A 22168-nucleotide genomic window follows, 5' to 3' on the forward strand; every position below is an offset into this window, starting at 1 on the left:
TGTAGTGGAAAAATTCTGCAGCCTAACAGCCAAATGAAGCAAAGTTATTCACTGGCAGAAATTACAGTGATGCAATTGTTTTGGAATAAAGCTGCAGGTGGAAAATTCATGCCATATGGTATAAAAGTCAATCAGACGTTAGCAATTATTTCCTATTTTTAAACTTTCTGGATTTGCTAATAGTCATATGTATTCATTCTGTACATATATTTTTTGGTTCAGAGTATCTGGTCTCTCCCCCTCACTCCCTCAAGCTTTTTGCATTCTTGGCATTTGTAACTGGTACATAGAACTGATTACAAAATGTCATAAATGTGTTAGAAAATGCGATATATAGATTAAAAATTACAACAAATATCAGAATTGTACATTAACAAAGAAGATTAATTACTGTTCAAGTATTACTCATTCTAGCTATTAAATTGTAATATGATAACTGCGCATGAGTGTATGCTAAACATAATTATGATTTAGATTAGATTCTCTCTCTCCCTGTGTTTTTAAAAATTTATGTAGTCATTTATAATAATAATAATAATAATTATTACAATCTTAACTGTAATAATAATAATAATAATTATTATTATTATTGAGTCTAATGCTTTTCAGAAGTCAAGAAGTATGGCATTTACTTGGTTGCCTTGATCCAAAACTTGCAGTATGTCGTGTGAGAAAAATTGTTATTATTATTATTAATAATTATTATGGTGAAGATTTTACTTCACAAACTTCCTTTCTCAACATGTTGGAAAAAGTTGGCAACTGTTGTCTTCTAGATAACTCTGTCCGTGATTCAATTTCTGAGTTTTCATGTAAAGTATGAACAAAATCTGGAATAGTTTCAACATTATTTCTGGGTATTTTATTTCCTCTGTGCAATAGTGCAATGAGATAGATGGGCACCAGACATCACCATCACTTTAAATATTGCATTTTTGTACTGTTTCAGGTAAGCCAGATCTACAGTCCGCGAGATGGCAAACTCATGTCTCTTGTTTACGATGACCGTGGTCATCTGATATTTGCTCAAGTGCACAGGCACAAATATTATATTGCAACAGACCAGTGTGGAACTCCTGTTATGGTTTTCAATCAGTATGGAGAAGGCATAAGGGAAATAATGCGTTCACCTTATGGCCATATTGTATATGATTCAAACCCATATCTTTATCTGCCAGTAGACTTCTGTGGTGGACTTCTAGACCAGGTAAAATAATTTAGAATGTTAATCTAGCAATTCAGTAGCACAGTAAATAACTTTTTCAACATTTAGTTCTGCAGTTCAGTATTATAAATGTTGTTTTTCTTCAAGTGTTTGGTGTTTTAATTATTATTTCAGCCAGAGGAATAGGAAGCTGCAGCTTTTCAAGTGGCCTGACAGAAATATCAACAGTTCTACATGAATACTTAAAATGTTAATAAAGAGTGTAGACTTTTAGAATAAAAAAAAAGACAGATTGCCACTTGCCACATAGAGGTGGTGTTGGGTCACCAACAGGCACAGTGAGAAAGAGTATTAGAAATATTTCATCTTTTTGACAAAGTTCTTCTTCAGAAGTAAAAAACCACACATATTCACACAAGCACAACACACACACACACATCATCTCTGGATGCTAAGGCTTGACTTTGACAGTGTGTAATATGAATAGCAATCTAGCTAGGGAGTTTGATTTTATAGAATAGCGAAAAAGCATACCCAACCTTTCTCTTTTCCTTTCCATTCCTTAAATGTTTGTATAGATTAAAATTGCACATGCAAAAGTTACTACTTAACTATTTGTAAAAGCTGCTGATTTATTGATATAAGGTTCAAGTATCATTTCTACAACACACTTGTTTGTGTGGCTATTATCCGCAAGTATCTACATCCACATCTCTACTCTGCAATCCATATTATGGTGTGTGTGGCTACTTTGTGTATATTAATATTCAGTTTATAAATTCAAAGAAAGACGTTTGAATTTACAAAATGAATATCATTTGTATATATGTTGTTTTGTATCATGATGGGGAGTGGGGAGATACAATCCTAGATTGCTGCAAAACCCAGCTAGTAATAAATTAATATTCACTCTTCTATGTGCAGTTGATGTATCCAATGTCCAAAAGGATATGACCATTGACTTTCAGGCCAAGAGTGGAAGCATTTCTGTGGACACTAAGTTTGTAAACTGTTTGTATGCCACCATGGTTTAATTATACCATGCATGGCAAAATGGTGCAGTCCAAAACTGATGCTGAGGCAATTGTGTTGCACCATGGGCCATAAATGACCAGGGTGAATGATGGCTGTGAAGATTTGTATGGGTAGATAGATGTGCAACTGCAGATGCTCCATCGGACTAATGGCCTTTGGAATGAACAGCATGAAACATCTGATGGCAAACATCCTACAACAATCATTGGAACAGTCCAGGCCAGATGAGAGAGTGTTCTGGAAGATGTTTTTGTGGCGCTCTCTGGGTGATCTCATCATTCTGGAAGGCACAGTCAATCGTTACAAGTATGCATCTCTCACTGGGGAGCATAAGGTGGCTCTGCAAAAAGATTTATTCTTCTGATTCGTAGCATTCTGTAGGTCCTATTCTTACTCTCCGAGGAAGAATCATGGTCAATCATTATGCAGTAATTTTAGCTGGTCAAGTTCATTTTATGGCACAGACGATATTTCATAACAAAGATACATTCTTCCACGATGATGATTCATAATTGAAACTGCTAGGTTTGTTCAGTCATAATTTATCAAACATGTGGATTAACATCAACATGTCACTTGGCCTTCTGAGTCACTTGATGTGAACATTATTGAGCATCTGGGCTTGATTTTAACAGGAAATCTTGTGTACATTTCTTTCCCTGCCATTTATGATAGAACATCGACATCATAACTCCACGCCTCTATCTGGTACACTACTGTGTGATCGAGGGGCTCCAGTTTTTATTCCCAGCCAAGTCGGAAATTTTCTTCACCTTGGGGGCTGCTTATTTGTGTTGTCCTAATCAATTCATCTCATATTCACCATAAATAAATGCAATTTGCCAAAGTGGCATAAAATAGAAAGGCTTGCACCAGGCACTCAAACAAATCCAGATGGAGTCTCAAAGACATTTCATGATGGAACTTTGTGGTACAGTGCATGATAAAAAACTGAACAGAAATTTTTCAGAACCAGTTCACACATACTCGTACATCAGACGATGAGATGCAGCTTTGTTATTGGCTAACATGGTCAAATGTCATATTAAACTGGTGGCAATGATATTTTAACAGAGATTTTCAAGAAAATGAAGAAATTCAAAGCTTATTAAAATACAAAAACTACATTTAGTTCTCTATTTTTCAGGTAACTTCCCTTGTTCACATGCCAAATGGAAAGGTCTATGATCCATTGATTGGACAGTGGATGTCACCAATGTGGGAAGGAGTATTGGACAGAGTAGCAACACCAACACACTTGCATCTATATCGCTTTAATGGAAATGATCCAATTAATGTAAGAAGGAATCCACAGCATCTAACAGGTTTGTAATGTGTAATAATTATTTGATATAATAGTAACATGGAGTGGTCAGATTATTTGCTGGATTTGGAATTAATTGTAAACACTCTTCTTGTCTTTTCAGACCATGAAAGTTGGCTTTCACTCCTTGGATATGATCTGAAAAGCTTGGCTCCTCAACTTTATCCTGCAAGCCTGCCAGGTGGAGGTCTGTTGTCAACTGTTGGGTTTGGTGGTTCACTTGGACCTTTTCCCGGAGATCCTACCAAAGGAATGTTGTCTGCTGCAATGCCTCAACTTATGCTGTCACAGTCCTCAATTCAGCTCAAACAGAATGGAGTACTTCCAGCATTTGGTGTGGCATCTGGTTTCCTAGCACACCTAGCAGAACGGCAGTTGGGTGATGCTTCAACTTTGTCATCCCCACCTCGATCTGCAATGAAGAGAGATACTTGGCCACCTGGGAACTTCCCTGCCACAAATCCAGCATCAGTGTTTCCATTCAGGCGTTTGGGTGCTGCTTCAGAACCACCATTTGGTCGCGGTATACTTGTATCGAGAACACAAGAAGGATATGCTGTTATTAGTAGCGTTCCTGGAGCAAATGCAATATACAAGGATGTATTTACATCTGTCTTCAATCAGTCATACCTATTACCATTTACCTTCTTGGTGCACAATGCACAACAGGATGCATTCTTTTTTGTGAAAGAGGAAACATGGAGAGCCAATGAAGATCGGGGTCAACTAAAGCGCCTAGGTGGTCAAGTGAACATAACGTATCATGAGAAGGAAGCAGGGATTTTAGAGAGTAGTGGGGGGACTGGTAAAATTGGTGACCTGAAAATACATGGATTAAGTGCTGTAGTAAATTTACGGTATGGAACAACACCAGAGAAGGAGAAACAAAGGTTGCTACATCATGCGAAAGGACAGGCAGTCCGAAAGGCTTGGCACAGAGAGAGGGAAGCATTACGGAATAACTTTGTAGGAACTCTGGACTGGTCAGCAGCTGAAGTAGAAGAGATTATTAAGGTAGGATATGCCTCAAATTATGATGGTGAATATTTCCATGATGTCCAACGTTACCCTGAACTTGCAGAGGATCCATTCAATATACGTTTCATTAAAAAGAGTTCATCTAGTGGAAATGAGTCAAATAAACGAAGAAGGAAAAAGAGAAGCCTGGGGCAGAGACTTTTCTCAAGATATGTCAAAATATCATCAAACACTGGTAATACGCATCACAAAAGGGAAAGCCCCGTGGATATCCTAGGTGCACTGTACAGCTCTGAGTCACATCAGAAAAGCTGCCTCAATAAAAAGCACTGGTGGCTTCAGTGGACTCAGCACAATTCCTTGTGCTGAAACAGTGGTCAGATTTTTTAAAATGAATGATAAATTCATTTCTCCCAATGATTTGTGTACATGACACATTGTGTGTATTCTACACCTGACAACAGACAGTTTTTAATGAGATACAGGAACTAAGGAATATTCTTTAGACATGCTTTGGTACTCACGGTATATGTTTCAGCAGAACTGACATGAGCATGCACAAAAAAGAATGGATAGTGTTTAGCACTTAAATACAGAGCCAAAGACTGAAAGAAGACCATAATAGTGGGGACTTCGTATGTCAGAAAAAACTGACTTGCTAGACTTCTAAAAATACAACAAAGTGCTAAAGAGTAGTTTCAGAAGATATAACATTTGATACCGTTTAATGTATACATTGTGTAAGTCTGTGTTACTTTTATATTAAAAACTAAAATAAAATGTTAAGTGTGCCAACTATTCTACATGTGATGTAGTAAGTTAAAGAGTGATATATTGCCACTGAACATGTGTTTAACAGATGCATCCAGACCAAGTGATAAGCGATTACGCAAACTTTTATAATGCTTCTTCAAGATTGTCCATACACAAAGAATAAAAGTGGTATTATTTTCTACCAAATGTGTTAGCTATTTCAAAGATGCCAAAATAGTCATGAATATATCATAAACATCTTTTATGGTGCGCAGATTTTTAGTGCGTTCACTGTGGAAAACTACATTTTTTAACAAACCGGATCTTTAAAATTATGTACATATATTTATAAAAACAAACAGTTTTAAAGTGTCGAACTGCAAACAATTCCGTGAAAGTTTTGAGGATGAATAAATCTAATGTGCGAGCTCTGTGCAATGTTGTGAAGTGACTAATGCTGTTATTTTTATGTTTGGTATATCCGACCGAAAATATAAAGATGTGTATATTAACATATAAAGAAGTTAAATGTGTCCATTAAAGGAAATGTGTAGCTATGTATACACGCATCATGTGTTACCAATATTTATATATTTTTTATTACGTGGTGGAAGTGTTGTGCAAAGAGTAAAATGTGTAAATTGAAATACTCGTTTCTGCTAAAATGTTTAATGTTATGCTCGTATGTGAAAATGTAATTATGTATCAGTTGTATGCAGTATTTTACTTTAAGTTTTGCATTATTAGAATAATTTATGTACAGTATGTTATTTTTGCCACATGTGGTTGAAAAGACTCTAGAGGGGAAAACCAAGCAGAATACCAAAAATCTAAGTAGTGCACAATTTATTTAAATATATTTTGTATTGTATGTATGTGAACACATTACTCATTGCATTTATTTCCATAAGGTGATCAGATTTCTATACTGTCATAGGGCTGTTGGAACATATGCTGTAGCAAGAACATTTAAATGTATATGATGTGACAATAATTGTGTGATCACTATTAAAGATCTTATTATAATGATACTTTCTCATTGCTTGACTTTGGATAACTTCTGAATGTTATATGTTAAAGTATTGCAATTAAATGTATAGATATTGTAAACAGTGTTCAGCATTTTGTGTGACATATGTTTCCAGTGTTTGTAATATGTGGTTACGTGGTTTCCATTTACACTAGTTCATACATTGTAGAGCAAAAAGTAAGATGTACTGTAAGCTTATGACACTTTGTTTGTTCCTGTCAAGATGTCTGGTCACCTTAATATGTACACCTATTAAATTTGAAAACAGGGTCCAGGAAGAAAAGTTCATCAGTGCTGTTAAGATGATTAGCAAATCCATGTATCAGCATCAGGATGTATATTTATATATACTAACAATGATGTTGAGACTTTTACTTACTAGTGAGTAGTCAGTTAAAGTGTAAATAATATATGTTTTGCTATAACGTCCCTTTTGAAAATAAATCAAAATACTTAAGTGGTGTGTAACTGCTGTATACAGATATTTTTGTCAGTGTTTGCTGTACAGTTTTAATTCTTGATTTTTATCAATTATGTTAATATGTGTTGAAAAATGTATCAATGTCAGTGTTGCTCAGCTAGAAATGGAATATTAAAAATTGTATGCAAATTATCTGAGTCATCATAGTCTTTGGCCAGAAGTTACACAATATCAGTAGGGCAAAGTAATGCAGGAATGTGTATACCATTGTTAGATCGATTCTTTTTTTAAGTAAAACTAATGATTTCATCCAGTGAATATTTAGTTTGTGGAACTGTTTCTGAGAACTTTAACTGGTCAAGGAAAATCTGGTAGTCAAAATCTGGAATTAAAATCTGAATTATTGACCACAACTTGAAAACAGCAAGTGACTCACATGTCTCTTGTTCAGTTGTTACATTTAACTAATGTGTGCATGGTCTACTTCCAGAAGCTCACGTGTAGGGATAATTTTTTAAAAACATCATTGTTACACACCAGCTCTTCTACACTGTTCTAATTTTTCAGATGTTATCTAAGTTAACTTAGTAAAAACTAAGACTTTGATGTTCATGTATATATGTAAGTGTATTGTGTTATTAAGTTGTGGACCCTATGCTGAGTATAACTTGTGTGTATGCATGTTGTATGAATGTATGATCACAAAACTGCATTGTTTCAATTTTCCCCAAGAAAAGAGCTTATAAATTTAAAACTGCTTGAAAAATGCTTCCTCTGCTTTTACAGTTTCAATTTACAACAGAAATAGAATGTGAAATGTGGATGAATACCTCTGCCTTAAGTAATCTATGATGAGAAACTAAAAAAAGTGGACAATTTTTTAAATTTAACTTCTGTGAAGTATGTAACTATTATTACTAGGATGATTAGTACTACTAGTACTAATACTTGAAAGTAATGACACTGTGTCATTATTTGCAGAATATGCTTCTTTTGTTAAAATTTTGTTGGATGATAGCAGTCCAAGTGGAGACAGAAATGACAGAATTGCCAGAATTCTGATCATTCATTAATTTCACTGTCAGTACATTTCACAAATATAAAAAAAGTTCAGTGTTTGCTTGCCAGATGTGCTACAGAAAAAAAGAAATGCGTATCATACAGTTCTGAAAGCATAATGACATTCTTCAGAGAAATGCTAAAGAGGTTCATTTCTACTGAATCTTTTTAGATATTTTTTTGTAATATTGGATGAAACTGAATATGTGTTTAATACTTTCAGAGTACAATATTGTTTGTAATGTATTTATTGCTGTAATTTTATTTGGTATGATGCTACTTGAAATAAATGTGTATTGAAATAATATTTGAAAGAAAATATTAAAGAGTAATACTTTTTATGGTGATGAATGCATTACATTCAGAATTGACAGCTCCTGCAGCCAAACTTATGTGAAAAGGAAAGACAGATGATCACAAAAACTGTGGCAAGAATGTATGGAAGCTGAAGATATCTGTATAAGAGCCAGATACTTATGAACTGAGGAGGAGTTTAAGTAGAAGTAATGTTCAAATTCTACCCCTCTACATTTATGTCAATATGCCAGTTACGAAAATTTCTGCTGAGAGCAAAAGGCCTAGAGTCAGTAGCTTCATTTGCATGTCAGCATTCTGCAAATCACCATGAGCATTAAGAATTCCTGCAGTGCATTTCTAGGGAATTTGCACTTATCTGAAAAGGAAAGTTGCCACTCACCATATAGTGAAGATGCGGAGTTGCAGATAGGCACAACAAAAGACTGTCACAATATAAGCTTTCGGCCAACAAAGCCTTTATCGAAAATGTGTGTGTGTGTGTAGGGGGGGGGGGGGGTCTATTTTCGACGACAAAGGCTGCCTTGTTGGCTGGAAACTTATATTGAGATAGTCTTTTTGTTCAACCTATCTGGGACTCAGCATCTCCTCTATATGGTGAGTGACAACTTTCCTTTTCGTAATATTGTTACATTCCATCGTGGATTTTCCATTGTTTGATTTAAGTATCTATTTAAGCAGATATGTGGTGGTTTTCAGCAGATGGACTAGTAATGTTTGTAGAATGTATTAGACAGAAGAAATACAACCCGGAAAATTGTCACCACAGGACCATAACACCAGACTCTTAATAGGCTACAGTGTATCTTTTCATAGCCAGTTTTTACTTCTGTTAAATCTTCTGAGCTGGGGGGTTGTAATCAACACACAAAATTATTCACACACATTCCGTGCCCATCTGTGGAGACATGTTCAGACATAAAATAGTGTTGGTTGCTGTCAGTTACTAATGTTTTATATTTGAAGATGTCTTCTTCAGAGGAGGACAAAACATTAGTGAATTATTTTATGCATCGACCATGATTTCTCAGGCTCGAAATTTTGACAGAAGACATCATATTCATGTCACTGAGAAAAAATAAATGAGATAGAAGATACACAGATTTGACTTAAATGCCATATCTTCATATTTAAACAGTAGATAGTGCAGGATGGAATAACAACAATATTATGAAAAGCATAGATTGCTCCTCACTACACAGAGGAAGCATTGAGTTGTAGACAAGCACAATGAAAAACCTACTAAACATTCAAGCTTTTGGCCAAGAGATGTTCTTTGGAAACAGAAAGCACACACACAAGCACAAGTCTTTCTCTCTCACACTCGCACATGACCCCTGTCTCCAGCAGCTGTGGACTGGAACCACTTCTTTCCATCTGTGTACCTGGAGAGTTACTTGCTGTAGCAGAACAGTTTGTTACATTGTACTTTCAGCCACTCATTCTCCTGTTGATATACAACTTTTTTACTTGGCAATGATGTAGTAAAAGGGCTATTCATAAATTAACATCCAGTTGGCTGTTAAAAAAAGAAAGGAAATGGATGCATTTTTATATACAGTGTGTTGAAATTACTTCTCCACATAGTTGCCACCCAATTCAAATACTGTCATACCGTGACACTAGCTTCTTTATCCCTTCATCAAAGTATTGTGTTGACCAGTTCTACCGTCTGCTGTTGACCACATCCTTGAGCTTAACATTAGTCACAAAGTGCTGAGATCAAAGTTACATGGTGCCAAGTCCAGACTGTAGGGAGGATGATGAAAAATCTCCCAGCCAAAATAATTGGTCTCCTTCATTTGACTCACAGTATGGGATATGGATTGTCACGAAGGAGAATGATTTCTTTGATAATCATCAAGTGCTGTTTGTTTTAGGTTGCCCTTCACAGAATTTCATAAAAGTCACAACAAACCTATAGTGCAACAATATTGTCATGTGTTAGTCTCATGAAATCTGTTGTTCAGTTTCTTTGTGATCTCAAGAAACTGTGACCATCATTTTGTAGTTTGACAGCCTCTGCTTCAATTTTTTGGCATCATTGAGAGAATGAGTGTGCATCCTCTGTTTTGACTGTTCCTTAGTTTCATTGCTCATGTTCTACTTGTATGTATTGTCCCCAGTCATGATTCTTTTCAGAAATTCCTCCCCATCTTCACAATAATGCTGAAGAAATGCCAAGGCTGAATCCATTCTTTCAGTCTTTTGAACATCAGTTAGATATTTTGGTATCCACTATACACAAAAATAAGGTAATCTAGCACTCTGTGAACATGTTAAAGAGGGTTGTCCTTGATAGCTGAGGCACATCTTGAGAAAGTTTGGAAATTGTAAACAGACCTCTTGCACGCAATTTTGCAAAATATTGCACAACTTGACCAATCACAGCCGACTGTAACGGTCATAATGCACATCTGTATGACCAACTTTGAAGTTTCTGTGCCACTCACTCACAACACCATCACTCATAACCCCATCCATATAAATATGACAAGCTGATGATGTATCTCAGCAGTATTAACTCCTACTTCAGGGAAGCAAATGAAATAATATATCCCACAACTGACAGATCCGTTTCAATTGCTCACTGCTTACATACTCGTTCTTTACCCGAAAATGCTCGTGATAGGATTGTATCTCTTAATAAATAAAAAGAGAAGCCCAGTTGTTCGTTTTGAATGTTTGCATGACATCACTTCACATATTTAAAGTTTGATTCCCATAGCTAAAAGCCAGGCACTCATTACAGATCAAAATTGTTTATGCAGGTCTCTTTGTACTCACATTTGATGGATAACTTTGTATTCTGCCAAAAGGATGAGAATCATGAATTAATTGGCACACAAAGTAATTTTTCCTATAGTAGCTCAACAAACTGTCTACAAAGCACAACAGAATGATGATAATTATTCGTTAAGGTAGAGTGGCATGTTTACAAATGTTACTTGTTAAGTCTGTCATGGATTCTAAGAGTCACTGCTCATATCTTCGAATAATCCTGAGGCACACAGTGTAGAGAATACTGAAATCCCGGAGCAAGTTACTTGCTGACCAAGGCCTAACTCCAAGAAAAACTGCACTAAAAAGCCAAAGAAACTGGCACACCTGCCTAATAACATTAGAGCCCCTGGGGGCATATATAAGTGTTGCAACACAACATGGCATGGGCTCGAATAATGTCTGAAGTAGTAATGGAGGAAATTGACACTATGAATCCTGCAGAGCTGTTCATAAATACATAAGAGTACAAGGGGGTGGAGATCTCTTCTGAATGGCACGTTGCAAGGCACCCCAGCTGTGCTCAATAAAGTTCATGTCTGTGGAGTTCAGTGGCCATCAGGAGTGTTTGATTTCTGAAGAGTTCTCTTGGAGCCACTCTTTAGCAATTCTGGATGTGTGGTGTGTCACATTGTCCTGCTGGATTTGTCCAAGTCCGTCGGAATGCATAATGGACATGAAAGGATGCAGGTGATCAGACAGGATGCTTACATACATGTCACCATTCTGAGTCGTATCTAGATGCATCAGGGGTCCCATATCACTCCAACTGCTCATGCCCCACACCATTACAGAGCTTCCACGAGCTCGAAAAGTCATATGCTGACATGCAGGATCTATGGATTCATGAGGTTGTCACCATACCTGTACACGTCCATCCACTCGATACAATTAAACAAGACTTGTCCAAACAGGCAACATGTTTCCAATCATCAAAAGTCCAAAGTTGGTGTTGACGGGCACAGGCGAAGCATAAAACTTTGTGTTGTAAAGTCATCAATGGTACAGAGTTGGCCTCTGGCTCCAAAAGCCTGTATCAATGATATTTCATTGAATGGTTCGCACACTGAACTTGTTGATGGCCCAGCACTGAAATCTACAGAAATTTGTGGAAGGGTTGCACTTCCATCACTTTGAACAATTCTCTTCAGTCATTGTTGGTCCTGTTCTTGCAGGACCTTTTTCCGGCCACAGCGATATCAAAGGTTTGGTGTTCTACCAGTTCCTGATATACAGAGTACATTTGGTAAATGGTCATATGAGAAAATCCCCACTTCATCACTACCTTGGAGATACTGTCTCTCACAGCTTGTGTGCTGACTATAACACCACATTCAAACTCACTTATATCTTGATAACAATACCAGAGAAGGAACGTTGCTACTCACCATATCTTGATAATCTACCATTGCAGCAGCAGTAACCAATGTAACAACTGTATTATATAGACGATGCCAACCACAGTGCCATATTCTGCCTGTTTACATATATCGGAATTCGAATATGCATGCCTATACCACTTTCTTTGGCACTTCAGTGTAAAAGTGTAACTGTGGAATTGTGCGTGTTTTGTTTTTATATAGACGTATGCTAGAATATTATATGATTTGGATTATTATATTTGGTTATTTGAAGTTTCCCTATATCAAATTACTCCTTTCTAAACAGATGTAATAATTACTGTCAGACATTGTTTGATCAAATTACCAACGGGGTTGCCACAAGTTTCCCCAAGTGAAATTCCCTGATATTTCCTTGATTTCCAGACAAGTTCAAATGTTTTTCCCAGACAAATTTTGAGACTGATGGACTGATTAATTGAGAGGGTTTATGGGACCAAAAGGCAAAGTCATCAGCCTCGTGATTCCAAAGTTACTTACAGGAGAAAGAGGGCCCATTAAAAGTGGATGGATCCAGTCAAGGGAGTCAAACACACAGTAAAAGCTGAAACCAAATCTAAAAATTGGAAAAAAGAGTGATCTTTCCACAGGGGAGTGGTCAATGGGTCCTAGACTGAGAAAAAAATTGAGGCCCCAGCCTCAACCACCCCGCTCCTGCTCCAAGATTAAAGCAAAACCTTATATCTGGAAATAACCATTTTCATCAAGGAAACTGAGGATCAGTTCAACCACCTGTGAATTGTCTGCTATTATTAAAATTAAGGAAGACTATACTTAGCAGGAAGAGCCAAACGAATGGGACATTCCACCAATATCTGGGATACCATCAGTCTGGCTCCACAACCATATTGTGGGAGTGGTTCATTACTCAGGGTGAAACAATGGGTGAGCCTGGTATGACCAATGTGTGGACAGCCTAATGCAGTGGTCTCCTTCCAAGAGGAGCAGAAGGAAGAGCACCAAAGTGCAGTAGTGTCCTTGATTATGTGGAGTTTATTACTGAGAGCAGTAGCGCACCAGATGTCATTCCACTTTTGGACAAAGAGAGACTTGACATAGATCTGCATTTCCACAGCTGGAGTTAAGAAAGGGAATGGAGGGTGAGTATCAGCTTCTCTAGCCAGACAGACAGACAGTTCATTCCCTGGGATGCCCACATGACTTGGGACCCAGAAAAAGAAAACTGAGCAGGCACCACAGCCAAGGGAGGAGAGAAGGTCACGGATAGCAGAGACCAAAGGATGACAAGAGTAGCAGGCTGCTAATTGAGACAGTACATATTAAAACACTGGGGAGGAAGGCCTGAGTAATAAAACTGAGGGTTCTGGCCACAGCTAGCAGCTCTGCTGTGAATACACTACATGATTCAGGCAATAAATTGTGTTCTAAGCCAGTAGGAAACATGAGAGTGTATCCTGCTTTATCTATCATCTTAGAACCATCAGTGTAGAAGATGATGGCAAAGATAGAATGTACAAGACACCGGAAGACGATAGGGGGGGCAGAGACCTTAGGACCCAGGAATAGGTCAGTCCTAATCCGTGGTCTAGGCACCATCCAAGGGGGCTGTGAGAGGAAATAAATAGGGCGCACTTTAGTGAGTGGAGATGGAGATCCCATTAGAGGGAAGAGAGATGCATTCCAACTGGCAATCCCACATGTGGGCAGTGATTAGGAGGGAGGTGTCCCTCGCTTGTAAAGAGGACAGGGTACATGGGATGGTCAGGGAATGCGAGTGACGACTGCATAAGAAACCAGGAATTGGCTTCAATGTACAGGGTGTACGTAAAGTCCAGGAACACTTTCTATTGTTTATTGCACAAGAACCAAACACTGTGCAGATATCATACATACGTCATTTTGAGGGGAAAGCTTGAAAGTGTTTTTTCATCTATACTGCCACAGAGTAGTTTGGTAATTTGCCGACAGTCAGCACTAGTCACAAACACAGCGAGTTCAGGTGCAGAGTGAGCTTTCTGTGTGTTGGAGTTCAACAGAAACTAGTGTGCTACAGCTGTTCAGTGGATGTTTGGAACCAAGCACAGTAAGAAGCCACCAACAAGGAAGGCCATTTACCACTGGCACAACAAAATCGTTATGACTGGTTGCTTGTGCCCAGCAAAAAGAAGCAGACGTCCCAGTGTTGAGTGAGGTGAATGTGGTGCATGTACAAGAGACATTCTTAAGGAGTCCAAAGAAATTTGTGCACTGTGCATCCCGTGAACTTGAAATGGCTCCAATGACAGTGTGGAAAGTCCTGCGACAGAAGCTGGGGCTCCACCCCATTTTCGTTGTGAAGTTCGTGGGTACCTGAACATGGAGCTGCCGCATCTATGGATCAGCCGTGCTACAGAAGGAGTCAGCTGTTTCATGAAATGGCCTCCCAGTCATCAGATCTCACTTCATGTGACTTTTTTCTTTGGGGACACATTAAAGATCTGGCGTATGTACTGCCTCTGCCACATGATGTAACAGAGCTCCGGGAGAGAATACGGGAAGTGACTGCCACAGTCGACAATGCCATGCTGGGATGGATGTGGCAAGAATTTGATTACCGTGTTGACATCTGCCAGGTCACTCATGGCTTGCATATCGAATGTTTGTAAAAAAAAAAAAAAAAAAAAAAAAAAAAAAAAATGAGCAATAAATAATTGAAAGTATGCCCAGACTTTGAGGAGTCTGTCAACGGGACTAGTGTGAAAGGCACCAATACCCAGACTCACCCCACAATGGTGAATAGGACTAAGTATTTTCAGAATGGAAGGAACTGCTAAGACATAAATCTGACTTCCATGTTCTAGTCTGGACAAGACCAGAGCATACGGTAAATATGGAGAAGAGTAGCTTGAATTGCACCCCAAGATGTGTGGGCCAGGAGGTGTAGAGCATTAAGCTTCCACATGCATGTAGTCTTCAGGTGGCGAATGTGTGGCAACTACGTCAGCTTTTTATCAAAAATAAGGCCCAAGAAATGGGACTGTGCTGCAGCATTGAGGAGCTGCATAACCCCCATTTTGGAAGGAGAAAATTGGAAACCATGGGAGACGGCCCTTGCAGAGGTTCATCGGATGGCACCTTGGAACATTTTACCAAGTGGGAGCCACACCAGATCCAAAAATCGTCGAAGTACAGTGCCAGGGTAACCTGAAGGCCAACAGAGGTTACAAGCCCATTCACTGATGGCTCTGAGGAAGAGTGTGACACTTAATACATAACCCTGCGGAATAAATGGCTAAATGGTTCAAATGGCTCTGAGCACTATGCAACTTAACTTCTGAGGTCATCAGCCACCTAGAACTTAGAACTAATTAAACCTAACCAACCTAAGGACATCACACACATACATGCCCGAGGCAGGATCCGAACCTGCGACCGTAGCGGTCTCGCAGTTCCAGACTGTAGCACCTAGAACTGCACAGCCACTCTGGCTGGCCCCTGTGGAATACCGTTCTCCTGAATCTGAGAGGTGCTGAGTGAATTGCCAACTCAAACTCGAATAAAAACTTGCGAATAAAACTCAGACAGGGGCTGTGAAAGCCCCAGTCATGGAGTGTAAATAAAATGTGATGGTGCCAAGACGTGTTGTATGCCTTATTATGTCAAAGAAGACCACAACAAGGTGCCAACAGTTAGTAAAAGCCTGTCAGATTGCAGTTTCCAATCTACGTAAATGGTCAGTTGGAGATTGTCCTTCCCAGAAGCCACACCGAAATGGGGGCAAAAGGCCCTGAGATTCGAGTACCCAACATAATTGGAAGCTAACCATACCCTCAAGCAATTTACAAAGTACATTCATCAGGTTAATTGTGTGGTAGCTGTCAAGAGACATTGGGTTCTTCCCAGGCTTAAGGACGGGGATAATTATACTGTCTCGCCGTTGTGAGGGGAAGGCACCCATCAGCCAAATGCAGTTGAAGACCCTGAGTACTGAGTAGATAGTGCCCCTGTGTAATGTCTAAGCATTGGTTCATCTGGTTCTGGATGGAATCTGGGTCTGGGGCCGTGTCATGTGAAGAGGTAGGAGCCTGCAAGAATTCCCATTCAGTGAAGGGTTCATTATAGGGCTCAGCTTGGTAAGGGTTGAAACAGAAGGGGGGGGGGGGGGGTGTCTGTTCAATTCTGCGTTTGTGCTGGAGAAAGATAGCAGGATAGGAAGAGGATGCTGGTGCTGTCGCAAAGTGTGTCGTGATGTGTTCGGAAAGGACCGATGGATCAATAGACAGGGTATCTTGGAGGATAAGCCCCTGGACAGTTGACTGTCACTGGCAGTCCAGGAATTTGCAGAGCTTAGACCAAACCTGTAATGAAGAGCCATACATCTCCAGGGAGGAAACATAGTGCTCCCAGTATTCGTTTTTACTCCACTAAATAAGGTAACGAGCCTTGACATGGAGATGCTTAAAAGGAAGGAGGCTTGTCTGTGAAGGATGTCGTTTAAATCACTGCAGCACCCGTCGGCTGTACAGTGACTGTTTCATCCTTGGTCCAACACGGTACCGCTCGATGAAGAGGGTGCCTGTGGATAGGGGGACAGCAGTGTCAACAGCATGAAGAATAGAGGTAGAGATGCCTTGCACAACTGGATCAATGCAGTTCAAGGGAGAGGTGTTGAAGTGCACAGCAGATATATATAAATGCCAACTGGCGCTCTGGAATGCCCAGCGTGATGGCCTGTCTGCCTGGTGGCAGTAGGGTAATGACAGAATCACCAGAAAGTGGTCAATGTCACAAAGATGACAATGGGAAGCCCAATGTAGCCAAGCCACAAGAGCAGGGGAGGAGATTGTGAGATCAATAGCAGTAAAGGTTCCATGAGCAGCACTGATGTTTGTAGGGGAACAGTCATTGAGAAGACTCATATAAAAGTATGTAGTAAGTTGGTCGAGTAGAAGACCCCTATCTGATGAAGTGGCACTCCACCACAGGGTGTGGTGTGCATTGAAGTCCCCAAGGAGGAGATACAGGGGCTGGAGTTTCTGTATTAAGGTAGACAGTTCAAAATAAGGAAATGGCCTTCCTGGAGGGAGGTGGACATCGCAAAAGGTGATTGCAAGAGTCACCTGCACTCTAACCGGTATTGCTTCCAAGTTGGTATGAAGGGGGATCAAGTCACTAATGACATCTGTACAAACCAATGTGCAGACTCCTCCAGATGGTATCCCAGGGCCGGCACAGTTCCAACAGAATGCCCTATAGCATGAAATGTTGGAGAGTTGTCATCACAAGAGTGCATTTCTTGAAGAGCAAGACAGAATGAAGAGTAGGAGGAAACAAGGTGTTGTATTTCTGGGAGGTGGTGACAATATCTGTTACAATTCCACTATATTATGGTGTGGTGAGAGTCCAAGTGAGACGTAAAGAAGCAGAGGGGAGGTCACGTCACTTGGTTGGTGATTGTCACCAACAAGGATGGGGTGACATCCATAAAAACTGGATCCTGATTTGGGATGAGGTGGAGGTGGAAGAGGGCAACCACAGTCACCACAGATGGAAGTGGCAACACATTGCCAGGACATGAGGTCAAACTTGAATCAATGGAACAACACATGGGAGATGGAATGTATGGTTTCACGTTGCATCTGTACACCATTACCTTGACCTTCTTGGATCATCGACCTGGAGGAGAAGGTCCCTTTGGAAAATTACATCCTATGTCATATTGAGTGGCTTGTGAGTAGCGATAGTCACGGGGATGTCTCCTAAATGGTCGCAGGCACAAAGGGAGGCTGACTGGCAGAAGTTGTCTTTATAAGGACAGAGCCAGTTCTCATCTTGCTTAATGACTCAACTTCACTGAATGTGTCCTCAATATGAACCCGCGATTCAGATAGCCTTACCATAGGTGCAACCACAACAGAGGGGTATCTGTTGAGAGGCCAGACAAACGTGTGATTCCTGAAAAGGGGCAGCAGCCTTTTCAGTAGTTGCAGGGCAACAGTCTGGATGATTGACTGATCTGGCCTTGTAACACTAACCAAAACACCTTGCTGCGCTGGTACTGCGAATGACTGAAAGCAAGGGGAAACTACAGGCATAATTTTTCCTGAGGGCACGCAGCTTTACTGTATGATGATGGCATCTTCTTGGGTAAAATATTCCAGAGGTAAAATAGTCCTCCATTCAGATCTGCAGGCAAGGACTATTCAGGAGGACGTCACTATCAAGAGAAAGAAAAATGGCTTTCTACGGATCAGAGCATGGAATGTCAGATCTCTTAATTGGGCAGGTAGGTCAGAAAATTTAAAGAGTTAAATGGATAGGTTAAAGTTAGATATAGTGGGAATTAGTAAAGTTTGGTGGCAGGAGGAACAATACTTCTGGTCAGGTAAATACAGGGTTATAAATACAAAATAAAGTAGGGGTAATGCAGAAGTAGGTTTAATAATGAATAAAAAAAATAGGAGAGTGGGTAGCTACTACAAACAGCATAGTGAATGCATTATTGTGGCCAAGATAGACATGAAGCCTATGCCTACCACAGCAGTACAAGTTTATATGCCAACTAGCTCCGCAGATGATGAAGAAATTGATCAAACATATGATGAGATAAAAGAAATTATTCAGATAGTGAAGGGAGATGAAAATTTAATAGTCATGGATGACTGGAATCTGATAGTGGAAAGGTAGTAGATGAATATGGAATGGGGGTAACAAATGAAAGAGGAAGCCATCTGGTAGAATTTTGCACAGAGCATAACTTATTCATAGCTAACACTTGGTTCAAAAATCATGAAAGAAGGTTGTATGCATGGAAGAGGCCTGGAGATACTGGAAGGTTTCAGATAGATTATATAATGGTAAGACAGAGATTTAGGAACCAGATTTTAAAGTGTAAGACATTTCCAGGGGCAGATGTGGGGTCAATTCTAGTGTCCAATACCACCAGTCAGCTTTGACCAATGACGTAATGTGTAATGTTATTTTGTTTGTGCCACAGATTGCTGTTGATGAAAGTTAAATGGTTTCTCTGGATTTCCTCGTTATGCGTGTTGTGGTGGTTTTGCGTATCATCAACATCGACAAATGCAATGAATATGGATGATATGATACTGTATGGTATTCTGCGGTTATTCACTCTGATATTTAGCAGTTCCATTGATTTGATTTTGTAAAAGATACTGACAATATTATACAAATGTATAATGCAATATTCATACTAAAGATAATTATTTTGTTCAAATTGCACAAGAATTCCACCTGACGTAGTGTAATAATGTTGACTGTAAGTTGTGTTCATATCACTAAAATTACAGATTGTACATCAGAGCTTTTATAATTTTTTTCTTCGATGGATTTAATTATTCTTAGCAAATTGATAATGAAAGTAACCACAGAATACCACCCGCACACAACACTGACGTATGCTACCAGAAATATTTTTCTCCGTGATTCGTGCGTAGTTTAATTTTGGCCTCATACATCAGCAATGAAATCTTGTTCAACAATAAATACCATCAGCACTGTTCTTAGAAGATGCAGTCTGATTCGACCTTTTTTTTTTTTTTTTTTTTTTTTTTTTCCAGCAAATGAACATAAAACTACATTAATTTTACGTTAAATGTTTTTCATTCAACAGACCTCAAATCGATTCATGTCTTGTGTTGGCGATTTACATCATTACATCAGAAGAAGACGACAAAAGGGTACAAAACAAAAGAAAAGAATGACATAGATTAACAAAGAATGTGAGACAAATATTGTCTCTGCTTTACATAATTATCATCTTTTTAAGAAATAATTACATAATTGAATGAATATTATTGAGTTACGTAATTTTCCACACGTTCATATTCCACTCATAATAAAAAAATATATATATCATGGATGTTACGGCGTATATTAAAACTTCGGTGTCGATTGTTTTGTTTTGGTCTCGTAATTCGTTTTCAGCATCTTTTGTTAATGAAAGTAGTCGTCATTTATAAGTAGTCGTGATTTATAAGGACTTGATTTCTCACACTGTTCATTATGGATGAGTTAGTTGTTTTTACTGCAAAAATTCTGCTTCAGAAAATGAATGACCGTGCATCAACTATAAAATTTTTGCAAACATTGGGCTTCATTGCTGAATTTTGCAAGTGCAGTGTCTGTGGAAATTATATGGTTTTGACGAAGGTTGTGCCATCACGAACTTCCGACGAATACATCTACATCTACATCTACATTTATACTCCGCAAGCCACCCAACGGTGTGTGGCGGAGGGCACTTTACGTGCCACTGTCATTACCTCCCTTTCCTGTTCCAGTCGCGTATGGTTCGCGGGAAGAACGACTGTCTGAAAGCCTCTGTGCGCGCTCTAATCTCTCTAATTTTACATTTGTGATCTCCTCGGGAGGTATAAGTAGGGGGAAGCAATATATTCGATACCTCATCCAGAAACGCACCCTCTCGAAACCTGGCGAGCAATCTACACCGTGATGCAGAGCGCCTCTCTTGCAGAGTCTGCCACTTGAGTTTATTAAACATCTCCGTAACGCTATCACGGTTACCAAATAACCCTGTGATGAAACGTGCTGCTCTTCTTTGGATCTTCTCTATCTCCTCCATCAAACCGATCTGGTATGGATCCCACACTGATGAGCAATACTCAAGTATAGGTCGAACGAGTGTTTTGTAAGCCACCTCCTTTGTTGATGGACTACATTTTCTAAGCACTCTCCCAATGAATCTCAACCTGGTACCCGCCTTACCAACAATTAATTTTATATGATCATTCCACTTCAAATTGTTCCGCATGCATACTCCCAGATATTTTACAGAAGTAACTGCTACCAGTGTTTGTTCCGCTATCATATAATCATACAATAAAGGATCCTTCTTTCTATGTATTCGCAATACATTACATTTGTCTATGTTAAGGGTCAGTTGCCACTCCCTGCACCAAGTGCCTATCCGCTGCAGATCTTCCTGCATTTCGCCACACTTTTCTAATGCTGCAACTTCTCCGTATACTGCAACATCATCCGCGAAAAGCCGCATGGGACTTCCGACACTATCTACTAGGTCATTTATATATATTGTGAAAAGCAATGGTCCCATAGCACTCCCCTGTGGCATGCCAGAGGTTACTTTAACGTCTGTAGACGTCTCTCCATTGATAACAACATGCTGTGTTCTGTTTGCTAAAAACTCTTCAATCCAGCCACACAGCTGGTCTGATATTCCGTAGGCTCTTAATTTGTTTATCAGGCGACAGTGCGGAACTGTATCGAAAGCCTTCCGGAAGTCAAGAAAAATAGCATCTACCTGGGAGCCTGTATCTAATATTTTCTGGGTCTCATGAACAAATAAAGCGAGTTGGGTCTCACACGATCGCTGTTTCCGGAATCCATGTTGATTCCTACATAGTAGATTCTGGGTTTCCAAAAACGACATGATACTCGAGCAAAAAACATATTCTAAAATTCTACAACAGATCGACGTCAGAGATATAGGTCTATAGTTTTGTGCATCTGCTCGACAACCCTTCTTGAAGACTGGGACTACCTCTGCTCTTTTCCAATCATTTGGAACCCTCCGTTCCTCTAGAGACTTGCGGTACACGGCTGTTAGAAGGGGGGCAAGTTCTTTCGCGTACTCTGTGTAGAATCGAATTGGTATCCCGTCAGGTCCAGTGGACTTTCCTCTATTGAGTGATTCCAGTTGCTTTTCTATTCCTTGGACACTTTGGTCGTGAATCACAATATTCAGTTTAAAGATTATAAGACGGGGGCATGTACTAATACTATTGAGGGGTATTGGGGGGTGAGAAGGAATTCAGTTTTGCAAGGCCATTTAGATGAATACTGCTGGAGGAAGAGTATTCCTAAAGATTATTGTTTATTTCTTGCATTTATGAAAGTTGTCAGTAAAATGTACAAGCCTTGTTTTGTTAATTAGGTGTTAGTGGGTCTGATACTTTCCTCT

At 39.3% G+C, this 22168-nt stretch overlaps 1 protein-coding gene across 1 annotated transcript in view; it reads left to right on the forward strand.

The window, feature by feature from the left end:
• Positions 1–8029, forward strand: part of LOC124606110 (teneurin-a) — a 360362-nt gene extending 352333 nt beyond the window's left edge. The window contains exons 35-37 of the mRNA XM_047138074.1: positions 950–1207; positions 3348–3525; positions 3628–8029. Coding sequence (XP_046994030.1) covers positions 950–1207; positions 3348–3525; positions 3628–4871 — 1680 coding nt within the window. The 3' untranslated portion in view covers positions 4872–8029. The remainder of the gene's footprint in view (positions 1–949; positions 1208–3347; positions 3526–3627) is intronic.
• Positions 8030–22168: the final 14139 nt, after the last annotated feature.

Source organism: Schistocerca americana, chromosome 3, assembly GCF_021461395.2.
Source record: "Schistocerca americana isolate TAMUIC-IGC-003095 chromosome 3, iqSchAmer2.1, whole genome shotgun sequence".
In the NCBI taxonomy this organism is placed as follows: domain Eukaryota; kingdom Metazoa; phylum Arthropoda; class Insecta; order Orthoptera; family Acrididae; genus Schistocerca; species Schistocerca americana.